Consider the following 25,997-nt stretch of genomic DNA (forward strand, 5'->3'; position numbering starts at 1 on the left):
GTTCACTTATCTAACAGGAAAGTAATAAATGTGTTTTTTTTTTAATTTTAAGAAATAGGTTAGGCAATAATTCTTAATTATTACTTGTTCAGATGCAGATGGCTGCATCTTAACTTTGATTGAATATTGACCTAAATATAATTTAAAAAAGATATCTAAATTACTTTTAGGTTCTCTACAGTATTTTGTAATTTTATAATATTTACATTAACATTTTAAATAGAAAATATATAATGAAAAATACGAGCAGGCCTCGATAATGAATCGTTAAAAATGTCGCATAAAATATATTGATATTTTTAATTTAAGTATTAGAGCAACGTTGCTGCAATATTAAAACGAATTATTTGAATTTCATCGCATTGTTTATGGCAAAGACTTCCTTATCAAGAAGTTTATTCATTATTATTCTTAATTCATTTCCAAAATATTACTCAAAGTTAACAAACAAAAAAGCTCTTATATAAATTTTTGATATGACAAAGCAATTCAGTAATTCAGCCCTTAAAAAGATAAGTAATAATTTTTTTATAAAAAAAGTATGTATCTTGTTAAACAAAATACTTTTACCTACATGCAGTATGATATTAACTAAAAATCTGCATCTATCAGACATATCAGTGGCTTATACACATGAATTCTTAACTTTCTAAAAATTTATCTATTGGAATAAAACCAACGTAGAGATGACCTTTGCTACGCCTAAATGTCCATTTATCGTGTGTAAACATTCTTATAAAATTAAAATTCGAATTGTTCTGATTGGTTAATAGAGGGCGCTGCATCTATATAATGGGTAGAGGGGCGCGAACCCGTGCACTTACCATCCAGACGTGGTGGTAGCGAGTCGTTCGAAGTATTCTTAGAATAAGTTATCAGACTGACACCGTAGTGACACTTACCCCGCCAACATGGGGACATATAGACTAAGTTTAAGCATTTTTAGTGTTATATTATACCTTTCTGTTTTATGGACGCCAGCTTACTCAAATGGTAAGTTATTTTCTGTAACTTAAAGTAACGCTAAAGTAACTTATGAACTTAATTGTATTTTTTAAATAGAAAAGATTTTGCAATGAGATATATTTGGATACAGAAATTATTATTAACCTGTTCAATTATACTTAATAAAAATACTGAAATGTTATAAGTATGTGAATTAAATAATAAAAAATCAATAAGTATGTCATGTGTGATGGTGTTGATGTGGTTTTCTCCAAACAGCAAATGATTTCGAGGAATCAGCTATCTTCCATATCAAAAAAAATATTTAAAAGTTCGAGGTCTCAATCTTCATTTTGAACTTTTGTAATTTTTAGTTGCTTTTTTTTATAACGACATCTAAGACTTTCGCGAGTTTTATTCATTTAAATGCTTTATTATTTCTAAACTCTGCATTTCGTCAAACAACGCTTATAATATTTTGTATATTTAAGGAAAAAATATTCAAATTAAAAAAATAATTCGCTGTTAAATCACTTCAATTTATTTCATGTCCTTTACGAATAAAATAATTAAACGTTCTTCATTAAAGGAAAAGATGAAGATAAATTTTATTACTTATGTATAGAATTAGTTGTTTTCTAAATATATATGAACTTTATTCTGTTATGTAAAACACGTTATTATAAATTTCAATAAATACCGAACAGTACATAGTAGTACAATAAAAAAAAATTCCCATAAATAATTAATAAAAAGAGGCGTCCCTATTTAATAGTACAAAATATTTCTTGGCATTCAATTTATGATTTTAAATTCAAGTCACGAATTTTACAATATTCATGAACTATACTTACTGCCAAAGAAAGCTAGGTTTTAAGAAGATAAATATTTATATTTTATGTCAATCTAAAAGTTTAATTTTCACAACAAATCATTATTACGATAGTTCAAAGAAGACCAGTTTAAATAAATTTATACTTATTAACTTTGTTAAAAATAAACCCAAATAACTGTCCCAAATCATGTTACAGTAGCTGTTATATCAACTTTTTCCCCTTACAAAAACGATAAAGTAACAAAAAGAAAATAATATTTACTCTTTGTTAATAATTTAACTATATGTTTTGGTTATAAATAGGAAATTTTATTATTTTATGTTACTTCTTCCCGACGTTGCGTTGACTTAACAGCAACCGTGATCACGGACAGACAACATGAAAGATACAACACTATCACGAGCAAAATAACCGAAAGATAAAGTTAAATTTTCATTGCACACAAGTAATATCTCAAATATTTTTATGTCGTGTTAAATTTTTTTTATAAAATATTTTTATACTTAATTCATACAGCTGTTAAAAATTCCTTTAAAACACGGTCTACGTCATGGGAACATAATTCTAGGACAACATAATTATTATTAATAATAATCTGTTGTTTACGTAATTTTCTTTCCCTTCACTAGACTAAAACATAAAAATAAATAAGTAAGGAACGGTTACTTCTGTACCATGAGTTCATTTATTAACAATTATAGTATTTACTCTTATATTTAAAACACGAGCTACATTTGTTTTAAAACTGCTCTTTCCATTTTTAAAATGAGACGTATGAAAGAATTTAATCAACTTCAAAATAAACAGTAAAAATCGTTGAATCGTGTAACCTTGAGCTAATTATTTTAAATTGTATTATAATATGCTTGGACTTTTATATCACTAAAGATCTTCACTATCATAAAAAACGCACACAAAAAATGTACTCCTTTATTTTGTTCGTAGGTTAATTGCTACGTCACAATACTTACTTATCGCTGTATATTAATTGCAAGGTACAAACTTGGCAATGATATGATAAATGATATCACAGTTCAAAGGGGACCTTATCATTAAACAGTGCCAATTATTCTGTTTTATCATCCGTAGCAACAATGACATAAACCATCTATAAGTAATGCTTCAATAAAAAACATCTTTATTGTTTAAAAGATTTCAATATCAATACAGAGGGTGCAAAAGAATATTATCCCATACAGAGGAATGGAGGGCGTACAAATTGCTATCTAAATTTATAGTTAAAATTTATTAGCAGGTTGTGTTACGAATAAAAAGTAAAAGCAAGTAATGTACTGTGTAGAAATCAAGAAATTTATAAAGAATACAAACAAGATTTCGTAAAAATCAGAAGCTTTTTTGTCAGCCTAGTTTACCTTAATATTTTACTTCTATCAGCTCATACATAAAAACTGTAGGGTATAAACTGTAAAAAAAAAAATGACATCCAAAAGTTGAATCCCTCGTAGACAGCATTTCTATTCACAATTCAGTTAATTATAACCTTGTGTCAAGTTCAATGAAAAGCTCGTTTCGAACACAAAACGCCTTGACTGTGAACGTTCATTTGATAACCTTACAACCTCTTGCAAATTGTTGATAAACACATTATCAATAGTTTCTTTGTCTTAAACAACGAATTTTTAAATAACACAAACATCGTTATTATAATTATATATATTTATAGCTTTAGATAATACACTTGTTTTTTTTTAAATGGTCTTCTGTGTGGTCGAAAATCGACCAAGATAAAAGTTAACCACGGTCAAAGTAACTTTCTTAATGTAATATTGTATGATAACAAACGCATTCCCACGTTGTATGTCAATACGGATGGCGTGGCAGTTGATTCGATGTCATCTGCTAAACGATGGCATCCGTACACAAGTGGTCTGAAAGACATATTGGAACATACTAGAAAATTCGTTTATATTACTGCAATGTTTCATTGTAAAATATTAGCTGAATAATATTTGGCGTCAAATAGAGCTAGTGATAGGTTTCCTTTAATGATATTCTTGTATCAATAATATGAACATTAAAAATGAGTTGAATTGTACGATTATTTGGATTATGTGAAGTCCACAGGGATTCAAGCAATTTTTGTAACAAATATTTTTTCTTGTTTATACACAGTCTTTCCCAACTTTTTCTAAGAGACGATAAAATGAAAAGAAAGTCAACAGACACTCAGTAGCGGTTGGACGCATCCAGTACTTCAGATCAATTACTTAATGTGCTCAAATTGTTGGGGGACCCGATTATCTTTATAGCTTTATTTGGGCCCCACTTGAAATTGCGCACATTTGTTGGGACAGAACATAGTGCTTTCCTTCAATATTTAGTTATTTTGAAAACGTCTTCTCTTTAAAATATACATTTTTATAAGTTTATGGCTGGCCTGGTTTGGATTCGTTAAATGGTTAAAATAAAGTCAAAAACGAGGTTTTTAACTAGGACACCAAGGGGAAACTCGTAATAATTCATTCAAAAATATAAAGCGCCTGCTTATAGCTTTTATATTTTATGTCAAGATCGAGATTTTATCAAATGATTGTTTCTAATAAAACAATGTTTTAAACACATAGTAAACATTTTGATGACATAGATCCTGGTGCAAAGGAAAAGTGCCAGGACCTTTTGAACTTTATTCAAACTTAGATAAATATGAATCACATGTTTGCGCGGACTGACCCGATATCTCACGGAACTCTTACTTAGTATTGAACCTTGAACCTTGTTTACAGTAATATGTTTACAATAGATAAAGATATCATTAAGTTCACTTAATTATCTAATTATATTATTATGAAACAAATAAGCATTATTGGATTGTTTACTTTTAAATCTGGATTCCAATTATGATTTAACTGACATGTGACTTGAGTAATTTTTTTTGTCCGTAAGCTCAAAGCCTACCACCCTCCGCTGAGGAAACAAAATGCGCCAAGAGCGTATTTAAAATATTATATTTAAATGTATCTCATAAAAATAATACTGTTACTAAGGGTTTTAATAATAATTAAAGTCTGCATTTTTAAGTCTATTGAATTTTGTGTTTGTATATTTTTATATTATCAGCTTCTAATTACGATACAATAAATTACTAATGAATGCATATTGTTTGTTTCAGATAAATGCGAATTGTCTTGCAAAGGATGTAAGTCCATAATAGTAATAAATGTATTATCACATTAGAAATAAAAGATATCTTAAATCATTAATTTTATTTTCACTAAAAATATTACTTTTTGAATCATATTTCATTATCATTATAGTACTAGTAAATTTTTTTAACGAAATTGGGTCATGATCATTGCTTTTTGTGTTTAGCAAACGGACCCAGCTTTTTACAAGGAAAAGTTTACAACTATGGAGTTGATGGAGTCGTTTCAATTTACCTGAGCGGGGCCGACAAACAGGAGACTAGCGTGAAGATATCGGGACAGGTCTCAGTTTCACCGAATGATAACTGCGAGTTATCACTTATGGTTAAATCTTTGACAATTGCTGGACCCGATGGCAAGGTATTTAAATACTCATAAAGCTATTATCTTAATCTACAACAGTCTCTGACTAAAGCTGGCGGATCAGCGAATAGCGCGAGCCCAAGTCACAACTTTAACATCTTTATGACAAAATCGATATAATTACTAAATTTTTTAATTATTTGGATTACCCCAAATGCAGAAATACCCAGCTCCGAAGGGCATTGAGAAGGTTGTCCGATTCAGTCTTCAAGATGGTCGAGTAGGTCCAGAAATCTGCGCTGAAGAAGTGGATAGCCGAGCTTCTCTTAACATCAAGAGGGCTATCATTTCATTATTACAAACTGAACAGAAATCGTCTACGCAGGTACATAAATACGCAAATACATATTTTAAACTCACGTTTCATATTTATTTCTATTTGTAACAATTTTCAATCTGTTTAAATCATCCTTACAGATTGATGTTTTTGGATCATGTCCGACGGATGTTTCATCATCAAAAGAAGGTGCTTCAGTGTTGCTCCACAGAACCCGTGACTTAAGCAGATGCGCCTACCGGGAACAAAGCAAAAACGACCTTGTTACCGCTGTGTACAACCCCAGTTCTGTAAGTAGTTTCTAACTTTCACTTACTCTTTTAATTCTTTATTTTTTAACCTCTAAACGATAACAAAATTGGAAATATTTCTCTAATTCAAAGGAAATTAAGAGCACTCAGCTTCTTCAATCGACTCTGAATGTAGAATCCAAAGTCAATAATGGTGTACCTGAAAAAATATCTGCCGTGGAACAATACCTGTACAAACCATTCTCGGTGGGAGACAATGGTGCAAAGGCTGAAGTTAACACAAAATTGACACTATCAGGAACCAACGCTGGCGGCATTGCTGGTAACCTATATATATAAATATATATAATATGAGCAGTCATCCTAAGGCTTCCACTAATAATAATTAACAAAATTATTTCCAGGAATTTGCAATAAGCGTCGGTCCATCATATTCGAAAACCCACACCAAGGTAAAGCGGAACACAGTGATGCCAGGAATGTTTTGAGTGCTGTGAAGGAAACCAGCAAAAATCTCGGAAGTGAAGCTGGCTTTAAGTCAGCAGGAGCATTCGCTCAACTTGTCAGGGTAACTATCTTTATCTATAGTTTACAGAAAACTGATTATTCCTTTTAGTACATTATCTAACTTCTTTCTTTTATTAGATTTTCCGTACGGCCAAGAAGGAAGACCTACTACAAGCGTTTGCACAAGTCAAAGGCAATAGCTTAGAAAAGTAAGCACTTCTACTTTAAAATTAAAACTATTTTAAATATATCCTAGAGTAAATTATCTCATTTTAATTAGACAGTGAACAAAGACATCATTTTTTTTGTTTAACCACAATTTTTATTCATAATTGAGAGAAAAACTGAAATCCACTTCGTAACTTCACAATTACTTTTTTACAGGCGCGTGTTTCTAGATGCTTTACTTCGTGCTGGAACAGGCTACAGTATTGACGCTTCTATCCAGATTTTGAAAAACAAAGAACTGTCTACATTAGAAGAAACGATTATCCTCCTATCATTAGGCAATGCCAGACATGTTAACAGCGATGCTATTAAGGCTGCTGCTGTAAGTATTTTCGTGTTTTTCATTTTCCTTTAGATCTTCGACCAGAATAGTTTAAAATTATAACTTTTTTGACTAAGTAAGCTTAACCTAAATGAAAATAACATTTATGTAATACACAGGATCTCCTCGATCATGCTCACCTACCGAATGGAGTTTACCTTGGAGTTGGAGCTCTTGCTGGTGTCTACTGCCGAGATCACAACTGTCATAGCGACCCATCCGCTGGAATATCTGAATTGAGTAAAAAATTTGTTGCGAAGTTAGGAAACTGTAAACCAAAATCTAAAGAAGAAGAAGATCATGTAAGTTATTTCTTTATTTTGCCACATTTAAGAATTTAACAAAGTAAAAATGTCATCGTATTAATTTTGATATATTTATTACAGGTAGTTGCGATTCTGAAAGGTATTAGAAATATAAGACACTTGGAAAATAACTTAATCGACAAACTCGCTTCGTGCGCTTCTGATAATAACGTTAAAGCAAGAGTTCGAGTGAGCGCTCTTGAAGCATTCTCCGCTGATCCTTGTGCTGCCAAGGTTTGTAGAAATAATAAAATGAGATAAATGTTTGTTAATTCGTTTCAGCATACTTAATATAAATCTTCTCATGTCCAACATAGCTCAAGAAAACTGCTTTGGATATTATGAAAAACCGTAACCTGGACTCCGAGATTCGCATCAAGGCATATCTGGCTGTTATAGACTGTCCTTGTGGTAAATCCGCTAACGAAATCAAGCACTTACTTGAAACCGAACCAGTACACCAAGGTTAGCAATTTAATCCTCAAGATATAATGAAAAACGTATCCTTTAATCCTTAAAATAATTATTAATTTGTATGTATCGTTATAGTCGGACGGTTCATCACAACATCACTTCGTCACATTCGTTCCTCTGCCAACCCTGACAAACTTCTGGCTCGCCAACATTACGGACTTATCAGCACCCCAAACAAATTCAAAGTTGACGACAGGTATAATTTTACTTCCAATATTTTAGACAAAATTTTGATTGTGATATTTCTCATGATAATATGTCAAAAATATATACTTAGAATTTGGACTTATGTAAAAAATATATATTTGGTTTAAAATCAAGTATCAAAATCTAAATTAATTTTAAACTTTTTAGAAAGTTTTCATTCTACCGTGAATTAAGCTACAATGTCGATGCTATCGGAGTCGGCGGTAACATGGAGCAAACTGTTATATACTCGCAAGACTCATTTTTGCCAAGGTCAGCTAGCCTTAACCTGACTGCTGAAGTTTTTGGTCACAGTGTTAATATTCTCGAGGTAAGCTTTATTTAAAAATATTGAAAATGAAACACACATACCCTGCTTATGACATCTATTCAAAAATAGCTAAGAAACTTATATATATGTACATAGATATTTTAAGTAACATACGTACTATTTATTTCGAAAGGTCGGAGGTCGTCAAGGTAATTTGGACCGTGTGATTGAACATTTTCTTGGACCAAGAAGCTTCCTTCGCACACAAGAACCTCAGGAAATTTATGACAACCTGAAGAAAAAATTCGAAGAGTCCTATCACAAAGTTGAAGGTAGTGTCCGTGGTCGCCGTTCCATCAAGAGTGAAGTGGACAATTTTGATAAACACGTAAGCTATATTTCTAAGTATTTCTATAAGTTTACATGATGCCATATACCTTTGTCGTTTTGTTTATTGGGCAACCTTTAATTATGAATATATTTTTTATAATGAACAATATGTTTCTGTATATTTTTATTATGACTAACCTAAAATATTGTTTCTTTTTTATTTTTATTTTAGGTGAAAGCTGAATCAATACAATACAACAATGAACTAGATCTAGATATTTACATTAAACTCTTCGGTACCGATGCTGTCTTCTTATCGCTTGGAGATGACAAAGGATTCGATTTCAACAAATTCCTAGACGCCTCTCTATCCTTTGTGAACGGCGGTTTTAACAAAATGAAGCACTTCCAGGTAAATATGACATGAAATTAGAGATTAAATTTACAAGGAGCAAAAAGGACCGATAAAAGTATATTTACGATTTATGGAATGTTTTTCTTCTCTTTTATAGCAAGAACTTCGTGGACACTTCCTCTTTATGGACGCCGAGCTTGCCTACCCAACATCCACTGGTCTTCCTCTTAAATTAGATGCTGTTGGTGCTGCTACTGGTCGTCTTGATGTCTCCTCTGCTGTTGATATCCGCCAATGTCTACGTAACCCAGAATCTGCAAAGATTGACATCAAGTTAGTCCCAAGTTCTGATGTTGAGATAGCCCTTATCATGTCAGTAGACGCAGATTCAGTATCTACTGGTCTTAAAGTAATGACTAATCTGCACTCTTCTACTGGAAGTCACGTTATCGCAAAAGTTATTGAAAATGGCAAAGGATTTGATTTACAATGGGGCTTGCCAATAGATAAACAAGAAATCATCACAGCTTCCAGTGATGTAGTATTTGTAACAGCAGAAAAAGGTCAGCTTGAAAAAGAAAAGGCCTGTGTTAATAAAGGTGAAAAGAAGGAATATTCTGGATGTTTCGATCAATTATCTGGAGTACTAGGTCTGACATTGTGCGGAAAAGTTTCCTACGCACAATTCCCAGGAGCATTGCCGTTACTAGGATCGTCTAAAGTAAAACTTGTTTTGGAGAAGAACGACCTAAAAGGTTACCACATCAAGGGTGTTGTAAGATCTGACCCTAAGGGCAAATACGGGCTTGGATTGTTATTCGACGCTGAAGGTACATTACCTTATTTTTTGTTACTGAAGTTAAAGAATTTTTATTGATACACAATCATAATGTTTTTTAAATATAATTATTTGCTTTTATAGGATCTCAAAACCGTCGAACTCAAATCAACGCTGATGCTATTTATAATGCCGAAGAAAAATCTGTGAACATTGAACTCGAATCCCCTATTAAGACTATAGTAGCCAAATATTCACTCGTCACGAAATCCAACGAATATGCCCTTATGGCGCTTATGAAACTGGATCAAAATAAATACTATGGTCGCATTGGACTTGATATTCAAGGCAACGAACAAAGATCTGTATGGAAACCCGTAATAGAATACGAAATGCCAGGACAAAATGAAAAGAAGAGCCTCAAGGTCGATGGACAAATCGTTAAGGAATCAAATGGACCATCTGTCAAATACACCCTCGAAAATGTTAAGGTCTGTTCCAACTATAAATATCTAAACTTCTTAATCTAATATTTTTTATAGCAATTATAGTAAATATATGAAATAAATTCTGATTTCAGGTTTTACTTTCTGAGCAAAACGAGATGAATATTGAAGGTCATCTGAATCAAGATCCTAAGGGTGTTGAGATGGACTTGAAGGGAAGACTAGGAGCTCAGAACGTCCTGTTGAGCGGATCTTTAAAGGGCTATGACGTTAAACTTGAATTACAAAACACTCTCAATCCATTCGTTAACTTCAAACTTAATGGTCACTTTGAGAACACTCAAAACGTAAGTTCTTAAAATTAAACATTTACTCATGATATTAAAGTCTCGATCCAATATTCACCATAATAATTTTTTTCAGATGATTCACAATGACATCGATCTGTACTACGGCGGCGACCTCCGTGATCAACGTAACCGCGTCATTTTCAATCAGCTATACAAACGACACCAGTCGGCTGATGGTTTTAACGTCATGACTAAAAATAAATGTTCGTAACTTATATTATATTTGTGACGTTTATTTGACTCCTATATGAGACTTACGAGATTTATCAATTTAATTCCAGTTGAGCTCTGCGCACTGCCCATCAAAGTAAATCTGGACCTAGAAATGGATCCTAAGAAGTTTGACTTAGAAATGGGTGGAGTTTATTTTGAAAAGAAAGCTAACTTAGATCTTGAGGCCCGTACTCAAATTAAAAAAGTTGGGGACTACAGTGTTAAATTTAATTTGGACCTAGACAAACAATCTGTAGAAGCTTTGATGAAGAGGGATATCGTGTCTGCTGATAAATCAAACTTAGAAAACTATATTGAATTCAAGAACTTCTTCAAATATGAACTGTCAGGTGTCGTTTTACATAGAGTGAAAACAAACAACGTAAATGTTGGTGCTATCGGTCACCTTAAAGTATCAGGTGGTGGCAAGGAAGAAGACATAAAGTATGTGATTATTTTTTAATAACCTTATGAACTAAAAAAGACAAATATGGTAAAATCAACGTTTTTGCAGGTTTGACGTTGGTGCCGTTGAAAATGCGAATCTATATTCAAGCCACGCAACCATTTCCAACAGCAAGGGCCCAATGTTGGACTTTTTGCTTAAGATAAACTGTGGAGCTAACGCTAACGGACAACTGAAATTTAACTTAAAAGATGCCGTAACTGCAAATGGTCAATACCAAGTCACTGACAAGGACGGAAAGGGTAACGGAAATATTATGGTGCATTTCAAAAAGGTAAAAGAAAAAAAAATATTCTAATTCTAAGGACAATTAAAATCTCTGTTAGACGATCAGAATTTTTATATGTGTTAGTACAATTATTTATTTTATTTGTTTTTAGGTGGAACGCATTATCAAAGGAGACGTGAAATTCCAAGTGAAGGAGCCTGTTTATAATGCTGATGTTGATCTTTACCTGAACTTTGATAAAAACAAGGATGAAAAACTACATTTCAGCACAAACAGCAAAGTATCGGAAAAACAATGGAACAGCAAGTTAGTATAAAATTCAACAGTGATTAATTAAATATATAAATGATGAAAATAATAATAATAATAATATTTTATAGCAATAAATTCGAATATTGCGGAAAGGGCTTCGAAGTAAACGTTCTAAGAGATGGTGTTATATACGGTGTTGGTAAAGGACAATTCAACCTGAAACTAGTGCTGCCAGATAAAAGATGCATCACGCTCAAAGCTGACAGAGAGCTTTCATTGAATAATGATGTAAGATAATTTTATTAACATAGGGTATAATTCAGAAAATTTGGATTTTTATATCATTGTCCTGATCATTGTATCTTTCTATATGGATATTAATAGATCATATTTTTTTCTTACTCAAGGTATACAATGGACACGCTGAAGCGGTTTTGTCGGACACGCCTAATGGTCAAGCCGGTTCTTCAATAAAATACCAAGCCAAACTTGTCAATACCAATTTTGACAAGTTCAGCATCGACTATGACGGTCAGATCGAAATGGTTTTGAGCGACGGCAAGAATCTCGTGGATTCGTTCTCATTCAAGAATGTTCCTAAGGGAGATAAATACGACGTCGCATTCAGAGTAAGCTTAATATGTTTATATTTTTAATAGAAAAGTATTATACATAAAAAAAAATTTGGCTAAGACAGGAGAAATCCTAAACAATATTAACAATAGATGAATTTTATCGTCTAAACTTATTGTATACATTTTCTATCGCAGAATGAAATCTCAGGAAACATGATGCCCAAGAAACTTCTTATTGACGCCGGTTCGGTATATACTTCGGAATTATCTAACACCGATGACACCTACAGAGTGAAAGCCAGTTATGGAGACGACATCGGTTTTGAACTAAATGGGGTCAATCAAATCATCGTTCCTGATAAAGGAGACAAGAAGTTAGTATATTGCGAATAAGAAGCTTCACTAAATGATATATTATACACCTTACAAATGATAAAAGTCAAAAATAATACATTTCTTAATGACACCTTATTTTGGATGTTCCTAAAACTTTTACGCTTCACTTTAAGATTCGTCGACGACTTCACGGTCAATGTTCGTCTTCCATTCGAAAAGGCGCATGATATGAAATGGGTTTCATCATTTATGTATTTGGAACCAGAAAACAAGGCTGTAGAGGTGAGATCAGCAACAGCAATATAAATGTTTGATAATAGTTAAATTTACACTTATAATAAACTATGTCACGCCATCCTTGTTTGTTAATTCCTAGTTTAATATTTATGGGAAATGTTCTTGAAATGTCGTGGTGGCCTGGAGGTTAAAGGACCGCCTCTCATGCGTGAGGGCGCGGGTTCGAAACCTGGCAAGTACCAATGTGATTTTTCATAGTCATATGTACTTTCTAAGAGTATTTAGACACCACTGACGGACGGTGAAGGAAAACATCGTGAGGAAACCTGGACTTATAATTTCAAATTATAAGTTTGAAATCGCCAACCCGTCTTGAACAAGCGTGGCGATTAATGCTCAAACCTTCTCCATGCGAGAAGAGGCTTATGCTCAGCAGTGGGCTTCCGATAGGCTGATGATGATGATGATGATGATGATGTTCTTGAAATATTATTTAATTCTTTTTAGTCCCCTTTAACATTAAAGATGTTGAAATAAAGTAATTAGGCATATCTATAACTTATTATTAATGCTCATTCCCAGGTAACACTCGTTGAAGTATTCCAAGTCAACGCTGATGTTTATAAATTGGAATCAAGTGGAAAATACGGTCCTAAGAACGGCAACACCAAACTCAAGTTCATCGTGCCTCATTATGAACCCGTTATCTTGGACAGCGACTACAAAATTCATGAATCGAGTATGTTAACTTACAATAATATAAATAAAATAAAACAACAAAATATGCTTAGAAATAAACAATTACCTTTTAATGCGTGTTACAGAAGAAAAATCCACCGCTGACATTGATTTGAAAGCTCAATATGGCAAAGGCAAAGTTTCCAACTACAAAATTTACGGCTCATCCTCCCCTAGAGAAGTTGAACTTAAGTTTGTATCAAACTGCCCAAGCAGTGAAATGGCCAAAAAGATTGAACTCTTCTTACAAGCTAAGGTAAATAAAGATCTTTAAAGTTTTTAAAATTTTGTTTTCAAAGGCTCTTACATTCTTTTGGTAAAGTTTAGTCAACGAAAGTATTTAGCACCATAACAGACTTTGAACTCCAGTAAAATAAATAAAGTTGGCCGTTATAAGAATTTAATTTTTCACAGAGTCCATCCCCCGACACATATAGCGCTCTCATCACAGTTGATGCAGATGGTCGCTCGTACAGAAGTGAGAGCTTCGTTGTGTACTCCAACACACAACCTGTTGTTGACATTAAATATACAAGCCCTTCAAACCCTAAGAGCTCAAGGTAAATGATTAATTCTATATAAAAGTAATATATATTTTAAACAAAACATATTCCTTAACAAATTGTCTGTTACAGAATTTACTTCAAGGGAATATCGATCCGTTCAAAGGAAGGCCGCCTTGAAATGAAGATAGAAAACATCAAGGACTTCAATTTGGAGTCAACGTTAGAAGCTAACTTAGAGAAGGATCTGTACGTCAAATTCCTTGGAAACTCTGAGAAATTAGGCCTGAAGAATTACAAAATTGACATCTCAAGCAAGGATTCGGGTAGCGGCAAACGCCTTGAATTCCACGCTGTAAACGACAACAAGAATGTGCTAAGTGGAAGGTAAGAATCATACATAAATCTAGAATATTACTTTATAATATACTAGAATATTATATTACATACTTCATTTACATATAAAATTTAAAAATCTGAACTTTAATCCAAATTTATCAACTAAGCAACAAATAATGAATATGGTGTTTCTTTATAGCACATCATACATCAGCAAACAGGAAGGTCAGAAGACCATTATCGAAGGATCAGGAACTGTAAAGATCAAAGATGAACAGAAACCAGCCAACTTTAAATACATCCGAACCATCCTTACTGAAGGCAATGAACAAGGAATAGAGGTAAAAATTATACATTCATATTTTTACATTGAAGATAAAGTTAGAAATAGAATTAATAAATCATCGACAAGAACATGGTATTTCGGTTGGATATATAGTAATTAATAAATAACATTTCTTACAGACCTTTATCAACCTTGCTTTTGGTGACCGCAACCACGTTGTTGAAACTCGCATCACCAACATCGAATACAAGACCTCTTACGTATACTGCGAAGAGAAGAAACAATGCGCCCACGCTGAACTGAACTCCAAGTTCGTTACAGGTTAGTAGAGTAATGCCTGGTTAAATTATTTTCTTTCTTTTTTAACGATCTGTGCAATTAAACAAAAATTATGTGTTAGGTAATGGATACACGTGCAGATAAAGCTTGTGATTTCTATTTTGTGTTTTTTTTTTACATACATAGAAGAAAAATTATAAGAGAATTATAAATAAAAGGAATAAATATTTTCGAATGTTATAGTTTTTTTACAAATTTTTATGAAGTTTTTTTTTATCACAATAGTGTTTTAGGAATGCACAAATCTATCAATTGCTATATTTTTATTTCAGGTCCTGGTGCTCTCAAGCATCTATTCAACGTTGGACTTGACCTTCGTAAACTGGGTCTCGCTACTGAATTCGGTCTTCAGATCGCCAACGAGTTCTCTGAAAAGAAACTTCCCCAGTACAACCTGAACTTACACGTGAACAAAGAAAACGATAAATACCATTTCCATGTTTACAGCCAGCCCGAACCAGGCCGTGAGTATTTTAACATAAATTTGATTACTCAAATAGAAATTAAGTAATTTTTTTTTAAATACCACGCCTTTTACAGGATTCCCTGCTGGTATCGTTCTGACCTTCCCCCAGAGAGTCATCGCTTTAGAATCTCTTATCCGGTATCCCTCAGACAAGAGCCTACCATTCCCAGTTAGCGGAGAGCTATGTTTGTACCCGGACAAAAATAAGCCACAAACCAAGACCGCTGCCAGGTTCAGCTTTGATGTCCAAGGAAATTATAATGAACAAGGACAAATTATTTCACTTATTGGTTTTAGCCACCCAAGACTTGGAAAGGCATGTACCTTTATTTACTCAACAACTATCCTTATTTCCACTAATTTATATTTGTTTACTAAAGCATTACCGTACACTTGTAGGAAGCGTTAATCAAATTCCGTGGATCAATGAAGAGGCCTGCTGAGAACGCTTTAAAAATTGAAACATCAAGCGTCGTCTCTTGCTCTATCCTAGGAAGCGTGAGTATAAAAAATATAATAAAATACAAACATCATTTAAAAGAAATTATTAAATCACACAGAATAAAAAAAATTCATCTTACTACTCTTTCTTTTAGGACCGTGAAGCTAAATTTTATTTGGAAGTAAACCCGGTGCACATCAAGTTAATGGTACGTATTGTTTACATTCCGACTCTAACAGCACTCCATATAGAAAACACGTAAAATAAGTATTTTTTTTTTTGGTATTGCAATAATTTACATAACATTTTTATGTAACACTTTCAGCTCGACACCCCGTTAGTTAAAGTAATTGATTTAGAAGGATCGGCGACAGTTAAGGAGAATTTACAACAAGCTGACCTTAGATTCAGTCTGCTTCAAGGAAAACCAGTAACAGTGTATGCTGTTGTCAAAGATTTCGAATATTACGAATTCACTACAGGATACAGTGGTAGGTTTTTTGTGATGGGTCGAATAATATTTTATAATATTTCCTCATTATTAGGAATTAATGTGACAATTTAAATATCTTTCAGATGAATCAGAACGAAAACTCTCTATCGTCAGCCATTTGAACCCTGAGAAACGTGTTGACATCTCTGTGGACATTGTTGTTCCCGGACAAAAGAAGAACATTGTTCAAGGAGCTTTGTACTTACAAGATAATCTCGTTAAAAGCGACTACGGGCTATCCCAAGACAACTTTAACTACTTCGTGGTGAGTAGATAAGATTTAATATATATTATTAACTATTACATTTCATTTATCATCAATAAAAATTACCTATAAGCAAAAAAAGAATACGAAAGTAATATTACATTTAAATTTACTTTCAGAACGCATTGAAAAAAGATTTGGCAAACCTGAAATCTCGGATTCAAGGAATCGGAGATAAGGCTAATGAAGATTTCAAGAAGATTTTAAAGAAAGTAGAGCCAACGTACAAGGAAATCGAACAGCAATACAAACAAGATGTCGAAAAGATGATTAAGGAAATTGAAAATGACAAATCATTGAAGGAAATTATGGAAAGCTTGTAAGTTATTTTTTTTATTAAAAAGAATAAAGTTATAAATACATTCAATAATGATTTTAATATATTACTAAAATAAGAGAAACAAAGAGAAATTTTGAAAAACAACTGGAACGTGATATTCCGGAGGATTTTATGTTAGAAAATATCTCGAGTCGATGAATACTTCGTTCTTTATTTTCTATTTGCATTCTTATCTAAGCTACAAATATAGTTTGAAAGCTTGTACTATAATCTATAAATTATAACTATATAATATAATTAACTAAGCTTAGTTATCATCAGTACCGTTTTAAACTCCTATTTTTCTTAATTAAATGCCTGTTCATTATTTTAGGCACGTCATTGTGAAACTCGTAGCTAAGATGATTGATGACACAATCACCGTCTTCAAGCCCATGGTGGACAAAGTTGTCGAGACTATCACCGATATTTCCAAAAATATTGCTGACATTTACGAAAAACAGGTAGGTCCTTTAATAGGATAAGTATTGAATATGTTATTGTATAAAATACACAATATATAAGTTTATATATTAATAATATTTTTAACTAGATCGAACCACAACTGAAACAGCTGGCCAAAGCTGTAAGTCATTTACTGGAGGAGTATTTGAGCGGAGTAATCGACGCGGCTGCTCATTTCTCTGCCATCGTCATCGACTTCTTCGAACGTCACAAGCCCGAACTTCAGGAACTTGCTAATATTTTCACAGAAATCTTCAAAGGTAAAGTGAAAAATTCATAAACTTTGCCCTTATTTGTTTGTTATTTTATATCTTTTATTAACTTTCTTTTCTTTTTGGCATCCCCAATTTTGAACAAAACTTATTTCGAATATATGTAAAGACTATAATTATCTCTTTAGACTTAACCCGCATCATCGTGGTTCAACTGAAAGAATGGCGTGCCAAGTCATCGCAGTTCTTCAGCGAACTCAGTCAGCAGTTGAAAGAAATGCCAATCCTTAACATTATTAGTGAAAAGGTAATAAAAATAAAAATCAATAGTATTATACTCCACTGATACCCAGATTTAGTTTATTTTGAAATACAAGTCAAAATATTATTATAAATTTTTGACGATAAAAACTATCAGACCTTAAAAGTTAGTTGTCATAAGCATTACTTTACATGGAATCAGTTGTTAGTAACGAAGACTTAATATAGTAGAAATAGGTTTTTTACGAAGAAGTAAAAACTAGTAATAATGTGGATAATTCAGTGGAAGGAGTTGGAGGTGCCAGTGAAGATGGTAAACGTATTACACGGAGTCCACGGGACCATACGCTCGGTTCTACCCACCGAAGAGATGAAGCAGTTCCTAGATGCACTCCTGCAGTACGCTGAAAAGGTTATTAATATAGAAGTATTTCTATATATTTTTTGTATATGCTGTATCTTTGTTACAAAAAGAATAACTCTTGATACACCTATAACATATGCAAGTTCCTTAACTTGAATAATGAATAATTTTATTAAGAAAATATAATTCAGAAATTAAATTAATAGAAATATAATAAAGTATTTAATTTAAAACAATTACAAACATAATGTTTTTTATAAAATTATTCAACACATCTAGTCCTATAATTTGATATTTTAAATAACTCTCAAAATGTTTACAGAAAATTAACAACAAGCCCTGCAATGAGAGCGCGGAGTTGAGGGCCATTTTCGACAAATTCGTCTCCGCTGTGACTTCATTAGTGAACTTCGTGAGAGGCCATCTTGGACAAGTTGGTCTTGGACAATATATCGATATTACAGATGTGAGTACTATTGAGATTAAACAATTTATACCACATTTAAATTGACAACATTTGTCACGTGACAACATTTTATAATACAAACAAATTTTAAGGCAGAACACTGAAAGACGCACTTTGCAACGAAAAAATATTTATAAATAAACACATTTACGAAATATTATTAATCGTAATTTCTTTTAATTTATATTGATTTAAATCATATAATATGTGTTATTTATATATTTTACACTAAACAAGTATATTTTCAGTAAACATGTAATCAGATGAGTATTAATATATTTTTTTTATTTTACAGGCCCGTATGTGGGGATCCTCTCCAGTATCAATGCCATCGTTCCGAGGCTCGGCTGCCCTGAGTGTGCTCTCTCAGTTAATACGTGGTGACATTCCAGACCCCTGGACCTTGATCAAGACATACCGTCCACGCAGCTTGAACCCACTCGACGAAGTACCATCCAAAAGTTAGTAAAACTTCAATGGCTTACAAAGCAAAACATTTTAATTTCTGCTCAGTTGTTTTTTTAAAAAAAATATTACCTTCGCAGTGAGAGCTGTAGTCGTCAATGGCCAACACATCTTCACATTCGACGGCCGTCACCTTACGTTCCCGGGCTCCTGTCGCTATGTCCTTGCACACGACCATGTTGACAGAAATTTCACTTTGTTGATCCAACTTGCTAACGGCAGTCCAAAAGCACTTATCCTTGAAGACAAACACGGCATGACGATTGAACTTAAGGAGAATGGACAGGTTTGTCAAAATCTTGCGCTTATTTCAATATTTGGTATTTATAAATGTTTTAATCTAAACGTTCTTTGTATTAAGGTTGCTGTAAATGGCGCTGCCCATGGTTACCCTGTGATTGAAAAGGAAGTTTTTGCGTTTAGACAGGCGAATGGACGTATCGGTATGGGCTCCTTATACGGACTAATGGCTTTCTGTACCAGCAAACTTGAGGTAGGTGTCTATGTTGTCTATGAATCTGGATTCAATTCAAAAATTTTGACATCCCAATCACATATTTAATATACTTTTATCTCCAATCAGGTGTGCTACATTGAAGTTTCTGGCTTCTATCTCGGTAAACTACGCGGCCTCCTTGGAGATGGTAACAATGAACCCTACGATGACTTCAGGCTGCCCAACGGAAAGGTTCGTCCATTACTCGTCTTACTTATAAGACATGAAATAAATAATAGACTTGAATTTATGTTCTTCCTATTGAATTATAGATTGCTCATTCGGAAAGCGAATTCGGAAACGCATACAAAATGGCCAGTAGCTGTCCAGCAGCCAAGTGTCCGGAACACTCGCACCATCAAATGCACGAGGCTCTGCCTGCTGCTTGTGAAGAGGTTTTCGGAGGAATTTCACCTTTGAGACCGCTGTCTCTCATGCTCGACATTGCACCATTCCGGTGAGTTCTACTATAAGATTTCACTTTGTATATTTAAGTTATATTATTCGCCAAGTACCAAGTGAGTAATATATAAATAGTTGTGATAGAATTAGGTCTAGCTTAACTTTTGCATACTAACGTTAGCTCATATATAGTCTTCTACTCTGCGTGGTTCCTAGTTAGCTAATGTTATTGATAAGAATTTTTTATTCTTTCAATGTTGTCATCCTACGATGTAGTTTCATTCTTCACTGATATTTTGTTTTCAATTATAAAAGAATAGAGAAAATGCTAAGCGTGATGGGGTTAACTTGTACTCTGAAAAAAATGTAAGATCATCTGATATTTTCAGTATCGACTTTCAAACACCAACATCAGTCTTTAAATAAATAAGATGTTTATACTCGATTATTTATATATTTTTGTGTTAGAATATAAAAAAATATAAAGTATCATATTCCTAACGTAAATTAAACGTCAACAGACAAGCTTGTATCCACGCGGTACAAGGAGCGTCAGACCCTATGGTCCAAGCATGCGACCTGGGTCGAGGTTACGCAGCTCTTGCTCTAACCGGTCTACTACCAGCCGTTCTGCCTTCCGCTTGCGTCTCGTGTATGGATTCTGGCGTCAAAAAAGAAGTCGGTGACATCTATGAAGTCAAGATTCCCGAAAAACAGGCTGATATTATTATCACCGTAGAAGTCACTAAGGTATTATTTTAATTTGTTACTATCCATCAAAAAGTAGTGTTGACCATATTTTAAAATTTGAAGGGCCAGTAAAAATATAAATAAATTTTGAAACCTCCCCAAATTTTTTTTTATTTTTAAAATAATATTCATAGATGAATAACTACATTCTCAGAACTGTTAAATTAATTAATATTTTTTTTATAGTCCAACGAAAACAACTACAAGGATATCGTCGTGCCCCTGGTTGGTCATATCATTGAAGGTCTTAAGGCTAAACGTATTACCGACGTTAAGGTTTACCTCGTCGGAATTACTTCCAAGATGCCGTACCCAATTCTGTATGATACCGACAGTAAGTAATAATAATAATTGATAATAATAACAATGCAAACAAGTTTTTATCATATTTCTAACAAATATTTATTTTATAGTGAAACTAAAGACCGCGAAGATTCAATTCGATGACGAAAGTCGCTACAATGACATCAAACCGATTCGAGTACACCACGATCAGGTCGACAAGGCTGTAGACCAACTTGTTTCTCTCGTGAACATGATCAAGAATAAACTTGGTAAGTACTTTTTTATATTAATTATAATATATCATAAACTTTATTGTTGGAAAGAAAATAGTAGATTAAAGTCTATTAGCAAAACCGTTTTCAATTATCATATTTTTTTAGTTAATGAATATAGTTAGTTATCTATCCGTCAAATTCCTTCATTAGAATATGTTACTAAATATTTTATTTCAAAGGTATCACCAATGTTATGGCTTCATATCAATCCATCTTCGACCTGCCTTTGAGGCCAACGGCTGTAAAACACTACATCAGCTCCGTTGGAGACAAGTGCATTCCTCAGGACTTCCTGGTAAGAATGATACTTACAAATATTTTTCAGGAGAATCAAAATGAACACAGTAAACAGGGAATATCCTTAATAAATTTATTTTGTGCAGCTGACCGTCCTTCGTTCTGCTGTTTACGAAGAAATGTTTGAAAACATCGGTTTGACGCACTCGCTCGTAGCTAACACTCCGGACCTTAAGATTGGAGGCGGTAAATCTGTCAACCAAGTAGTCGGTATGTATTTTTATCGCCACACGAAGGACCCGTTACTTAATAGCTCCCAGAAAAAAAATTGTAACGTGCTATTTCTTTTGTATAGGTTTCTCAGAACACTCCGTTCTGCTGTTGGGAGACAAAAAACAAAAGGACACCGAAGCCTTGAGAGAAACTCTTGAGTTGGAAAATGAAGATGGTTGCGTTGATTTCGCACAAGAAGTAAGTGTTACAAGATTATTTTATTTACTAAACTCAAATCTTATATTTTTGATAACGCCATAACTATGATATTTCTAAAATTCTTGACGGAACATTGATGAACGTTCTAATTTTCACATGTTTAGACAGCTAGCTAAACAGGACATCTGATTTACCTCACAGCTTAAAGACCTCAAACTTAATTGACACCTAAATTATAATCTTCCCCCAGACTGGCGGCTACACGTTCTCAGCGAGCACATTCCGCGCCTGCAACCCTGGACAGCAGAAGCAGTGGCTGCAGACAGCGGCAGCTGCAGTGATCTCTCGCCTCACACAACAGAACCTGGTCCAAACCTGCACATGCACCTATTCCGACCCCTTCAGGGTTCGCTCCGTCTGCGTCACTAAAGATAGGAAGGAAGCGGTAAGAACAAAGAAAAATCCCTTTCATTTATAAATTATATAACATATAAAAATAACTTTATTGGTGTAAATCAAACACCTAAATATAAGTCATTTAAACCCAGAAGTAAGTAAATTTTTTTTTTCAGGCACGCAGACGAAAGTAAGAAGAATATCGATAAAACTCATAAATAACCGTTAGTCTTACGTAAGGGCTCTTTCAATGATAAACATATATGTATTTAAATTTTAAATGAAATATAATAGTATATTTAATGTGGTTTACAGAAGGTTTGAAATTATTTGTTTCATTTATAGTTTAAATGTTATATGAAGAGTCCATTTAATATATTAGTCACTTCTGTCACATAAAATAGAACTATTTATAAAACCCCATCAATTATGGTCTTTATCAATAAAAACGAAGTGTAATAAAGAAATATATTATTTAATTAACTAGTTTTATTTCATAAAAATAACCACACGTTTACCTTATCGCATTGAAAATATATTAAGAGTCCATCTCTTTATGTGTTAGAAAGATGCAATTCACAGTCGAGTGAGTTATATATTTTTACAAATAAAAACACGATTTCAAATACGAGTGTAGTAGTTGTCTGGCCATCTTCTGGTAATTCCATACAAAAAAAGAATTAAAAATTGAAATGGTATATCAATGACAGGAATATTATAATTAGCTATAACAAACAATGTTATCGCAATCACCCTCGATAAGCAAGAATAAAAATAATACATCTAAACAAGATACAGAGTCACTAGTTACAATTAGAATGTTTTGTGAAAATTGTATGAGGAAACAACAGTATACAAATATGGTCATATGACGGCGACTGTCAAGTTTGACAGAGACAGGGCTTTACGGACGCCAGTGGAATGTGCACCGAACAATCATCCCTTCCCACTGTCATCCCCACCAGACTTCCCCTCACTATATAACACCTTGCAATCAGTTCTTCAGTACGCATTAGATCCGGATACGTTGAAGTGCATGGTACACTGGCTAGTATGGTACATACGACTACCTACTATGGTACGATATCTGCCTTCTTCTCTCAATGTCTCATGATGACAAAAAGATATCGTGGATATTAATTGCTACCATTATTGTTTGCTCTACTCCCCCTTGTCGCTTGGAGCCAAAGTGAATATTGGATCATTCAATAACATCAGTATCAACATCATCAGCCTATCGGTGCCCATTGTTGAGCAAAGGCCTCTTCTCACATGGACAAGGTTAGAGCATTAATCAGCACGCTTGCTCAAGGCGGGTTGGCGATTTCAATCTCATAATTTGAAATTATAAGACCAGGTTTCCTCACTATGTTTTCCTTCACCGTCTGTCAGTCATGTCTAAATACTCTTACAATTAGAAAGTACATATGATTTGAAAAAGATCACATTGGTGCTTGCCAGGTTCCGAACCCGCGCCTTCACGTATACAAGGCGCACCTTTAATCTCCAGGCCACCACGACTTTTTTTTTAAATAACATAACTAGAAAATGAAATAAAACTGTACAATCTAAATTTAACTCCCACGACAAATTAGTATAAGACAATAACTTACTTAATAAGCTTTACAAAGCTCTCCTGACACTTAATGTTTAACATTTGTTAATCTGAAGAACTCACTGACCACTCGCCTAAAAAAGTGTCGCACTCTGGAATAGTATTGAGGCAAATTTTTACCGAAATTACTTCATGTCATTCCATATATATCCTGAATACCTTCCGTCTTTGATAACATCTATTAAAAAAATATGTGATAGAATTAAAAAAAAAACTAATAAAAAGTATATATGTAGATCCGTTTTTAAGTACATTTCCTTAAAAGTGGACAGAAAATTTTACTTACATAATTAATATTTATACGTAATATTATTTTTTGATACAGAGTGTTTTCATGAAGTATTTTCGTGTTATTAATCCACTGAACAAAAATAAAGAGATGCTGTATTGACTAAGGGATACATCAGTGCGGTGGGCGAGGCTTGAAGTGGTATGAGGTTTCGTGGTGGGCAGAGGAGTGGAGGGAAAAGTGATTTTAAAGAGAATATTTAGATACAATTCATCATTATATTCTGTGGAAATTGAGAATAAACAAATGATTTACGAATAACTTGTTCAGTTGTTAATTATTCTCTTTGAGAAGTTAGTTGTCTTGTTACTAAAATAATACAACTTTATGAACCAACTAAACCGAAAACTGTAACGGTCAAATTTACGAAAATACTCAAAATAAGAAACAATTAAACTGGTTAAGTTTTTGTAACAACAATACTATCAAAAGCACCAAACTGGTAACTGGATAGCGACAGTTCTAATGTTTCCCAACATTTTTGTAAGAATTCATTTAAATAAAACTAATATACTACGCGTTTTTTAATATTTTAAACTACATACTCACGACATTTCGGCAACATTGCAGCAACCGTGATCACGGGCAGACGAAATGAAATTTTTTGTCACTTGGTCTTGTTACATTTCATCTACAGCCCACGACTTCTTTATTTCCTATCGTACCGCTCTGGATACATGGCGAAACCGGTTATTGCGTTTTGTGGCCTTTAGATTTTGTCGTTGAAGTGAGGATGTTTTTTAATTTCAATAGCCTCGCGACTGAGTCTCGGTATATACCTGTCATCACGAGCAAGCATCTGTGGTTTGTCAAACTGAACGTAGTGGCTCGGTTTGTCAATTGTGTTCACACACCGCTGACTTCGACGCGCGCCTATTTTTAACGTCTGAGCCATGTTTCTTCACCCTTGTACCGAAGCTCCTCTTTGTCTGTCCAATGTATGACGAGCCAGTCTTAATCAAACTTGTATACACCCGCTAGTTGTAAAGGATTAACACTCGTAATTGGTCTCAGTAATTGGCTCACTTCCTTGCGTGGTTTGTGTTTGGTCTTGATAGAGATTTTATGCTTTATATCAATTTCGCACTAGCTATGACCGTGACTTCGTCCGCTCGGGATAGTTATTTTTAAGGCTCTATACTTAAAATGAATGAAGTATTTAAAGATGAACAGTACGAGTATTTATTCAAAGAAAAGACGAATGTGAGAATTTTTTATTTTTATGTTGATCCTGACCAAAAAATGTATGAAATATGAGTTATAATTCATGTAATGTAATAATTTTGTTATTCGTCTTAAACAAAAATGTGTTGGCGCCCATTTTCAAAAATTAACCAACTTTGTTGTAAGAAAGAAATTTCTGAAATGACGTTTTTTAAAAATAAACCGAAGCCTAAAATTTATGACATTAACATTTTTGTTAACTAAGACTTAAACTGGGATTTACAGACCCATATGTACCTTACTTTCTATTCAATTGTTTGCAATAATCTTCCGAATTAATTGGCAAATCTGTTGGTTAATCATTGAATGAACAGTTTTTTAAATAAAATATTTATTGTTCAATGAAACTACCCACTTATTCAGTTAACACAGTAAAAATGTTCGTAATACTTATAAAATCAATCATTTTTATTAAATAAATAAATTTAAAATAATAATAAATTAATTTAGCATTAAATATATATACGATAAGAGCAT

The 25,997-nt window shown here is 33.3% G+C and overlaps 1 protein-coding gene across 1 annotated transcript; it reads left to right on the plus strand.

Moving 5' to 3' along the window:
• The first annotated feature begins 815 nt into the window (after positions 1-815).
• On the plus strand, positions 816-22,871 carry LOC116775868 (apolipophorins). The gene is made up of 58 exons (XM_061524439.1): positions 816-993; positions 4,912-4,938; positions 5,112-5,305; positions 5,469-5,633; positions 5,726-5,875; positions 5,969-6,158; positions 6,241-6,404; positions 6,482-6,552; positions 6,728-6,893; positions 7,013-7,195; positions 7,280-7,432; positions 7,516-7,663; positions 7,748-7,868; positions 8,027-8,189; positions 8,323-8,517; positions 8,692-8,871; positions 8,972-9,644; positions 9,737-10,083; positions 10,173-10,385; positions 10,462-10,591; positions 10,670-11,045; positions 11,116-11,341; positions 11,448-11,602; positions 11,677-11,836; positions 11,956-12,177; positions 12,319-12,497; positions 12,633-12,741; positions 13,279-13,435; positions 13,521-13,690; positions 13,849-13,994; positions 14,070-14,324; positions 14,476-14,617; positions 14,742-14,883; positions 15,174-15,365; positions 15,442-15,687; positions 15,771-15,865; positions 15,964-16,017; positions 16,135-16,300; positions 16,386-16,567; positions 16,687-16,886; positions 17,221-17,350; positions 17,440-17,611; positions 17,752-17,870; positions 18,108-18,236; positions 18,511-18,654; positions 18,950-19,115; positions 19,200-19,405; positions 19,481-19,612; positions 19,703-19,807; positions 19,888-20,072; positions 20,539-20,767; positions 20,954-21,101; positions 21,181-21,321; positions 21,507-21,622; positions 21,711-21,834; positions 21,920-22,035; positions 22,247-22,441; positions 22,569-22,871. Exons 1-58 carry the CDS (start codon positions 912-914, stop codon positions 22,584-22,586), a joined length of 9,864 nt encoding a protein of 3,287 aa, XP_061380423.1. The 5' UTR covers positions 816-911; the 3' UTR covers positions 22,587-22,871.
• Positions 22,872-25,997: the final 3,126 nt, after the last annotated feature.

This window comes from Danaus plexippus, chromosome 24, assembly GCF_018135715.1.
Source record: "Danaus plexippus chromosome 24, MEX_DaPlex, whole genome shotgun sequence".
Lineage (NCBI taxonomy): Eukaryota > Metazoa > Arthropoda > Insecta > Lepidoptera > Nymphalidae > Danaus > Danaus plexippus.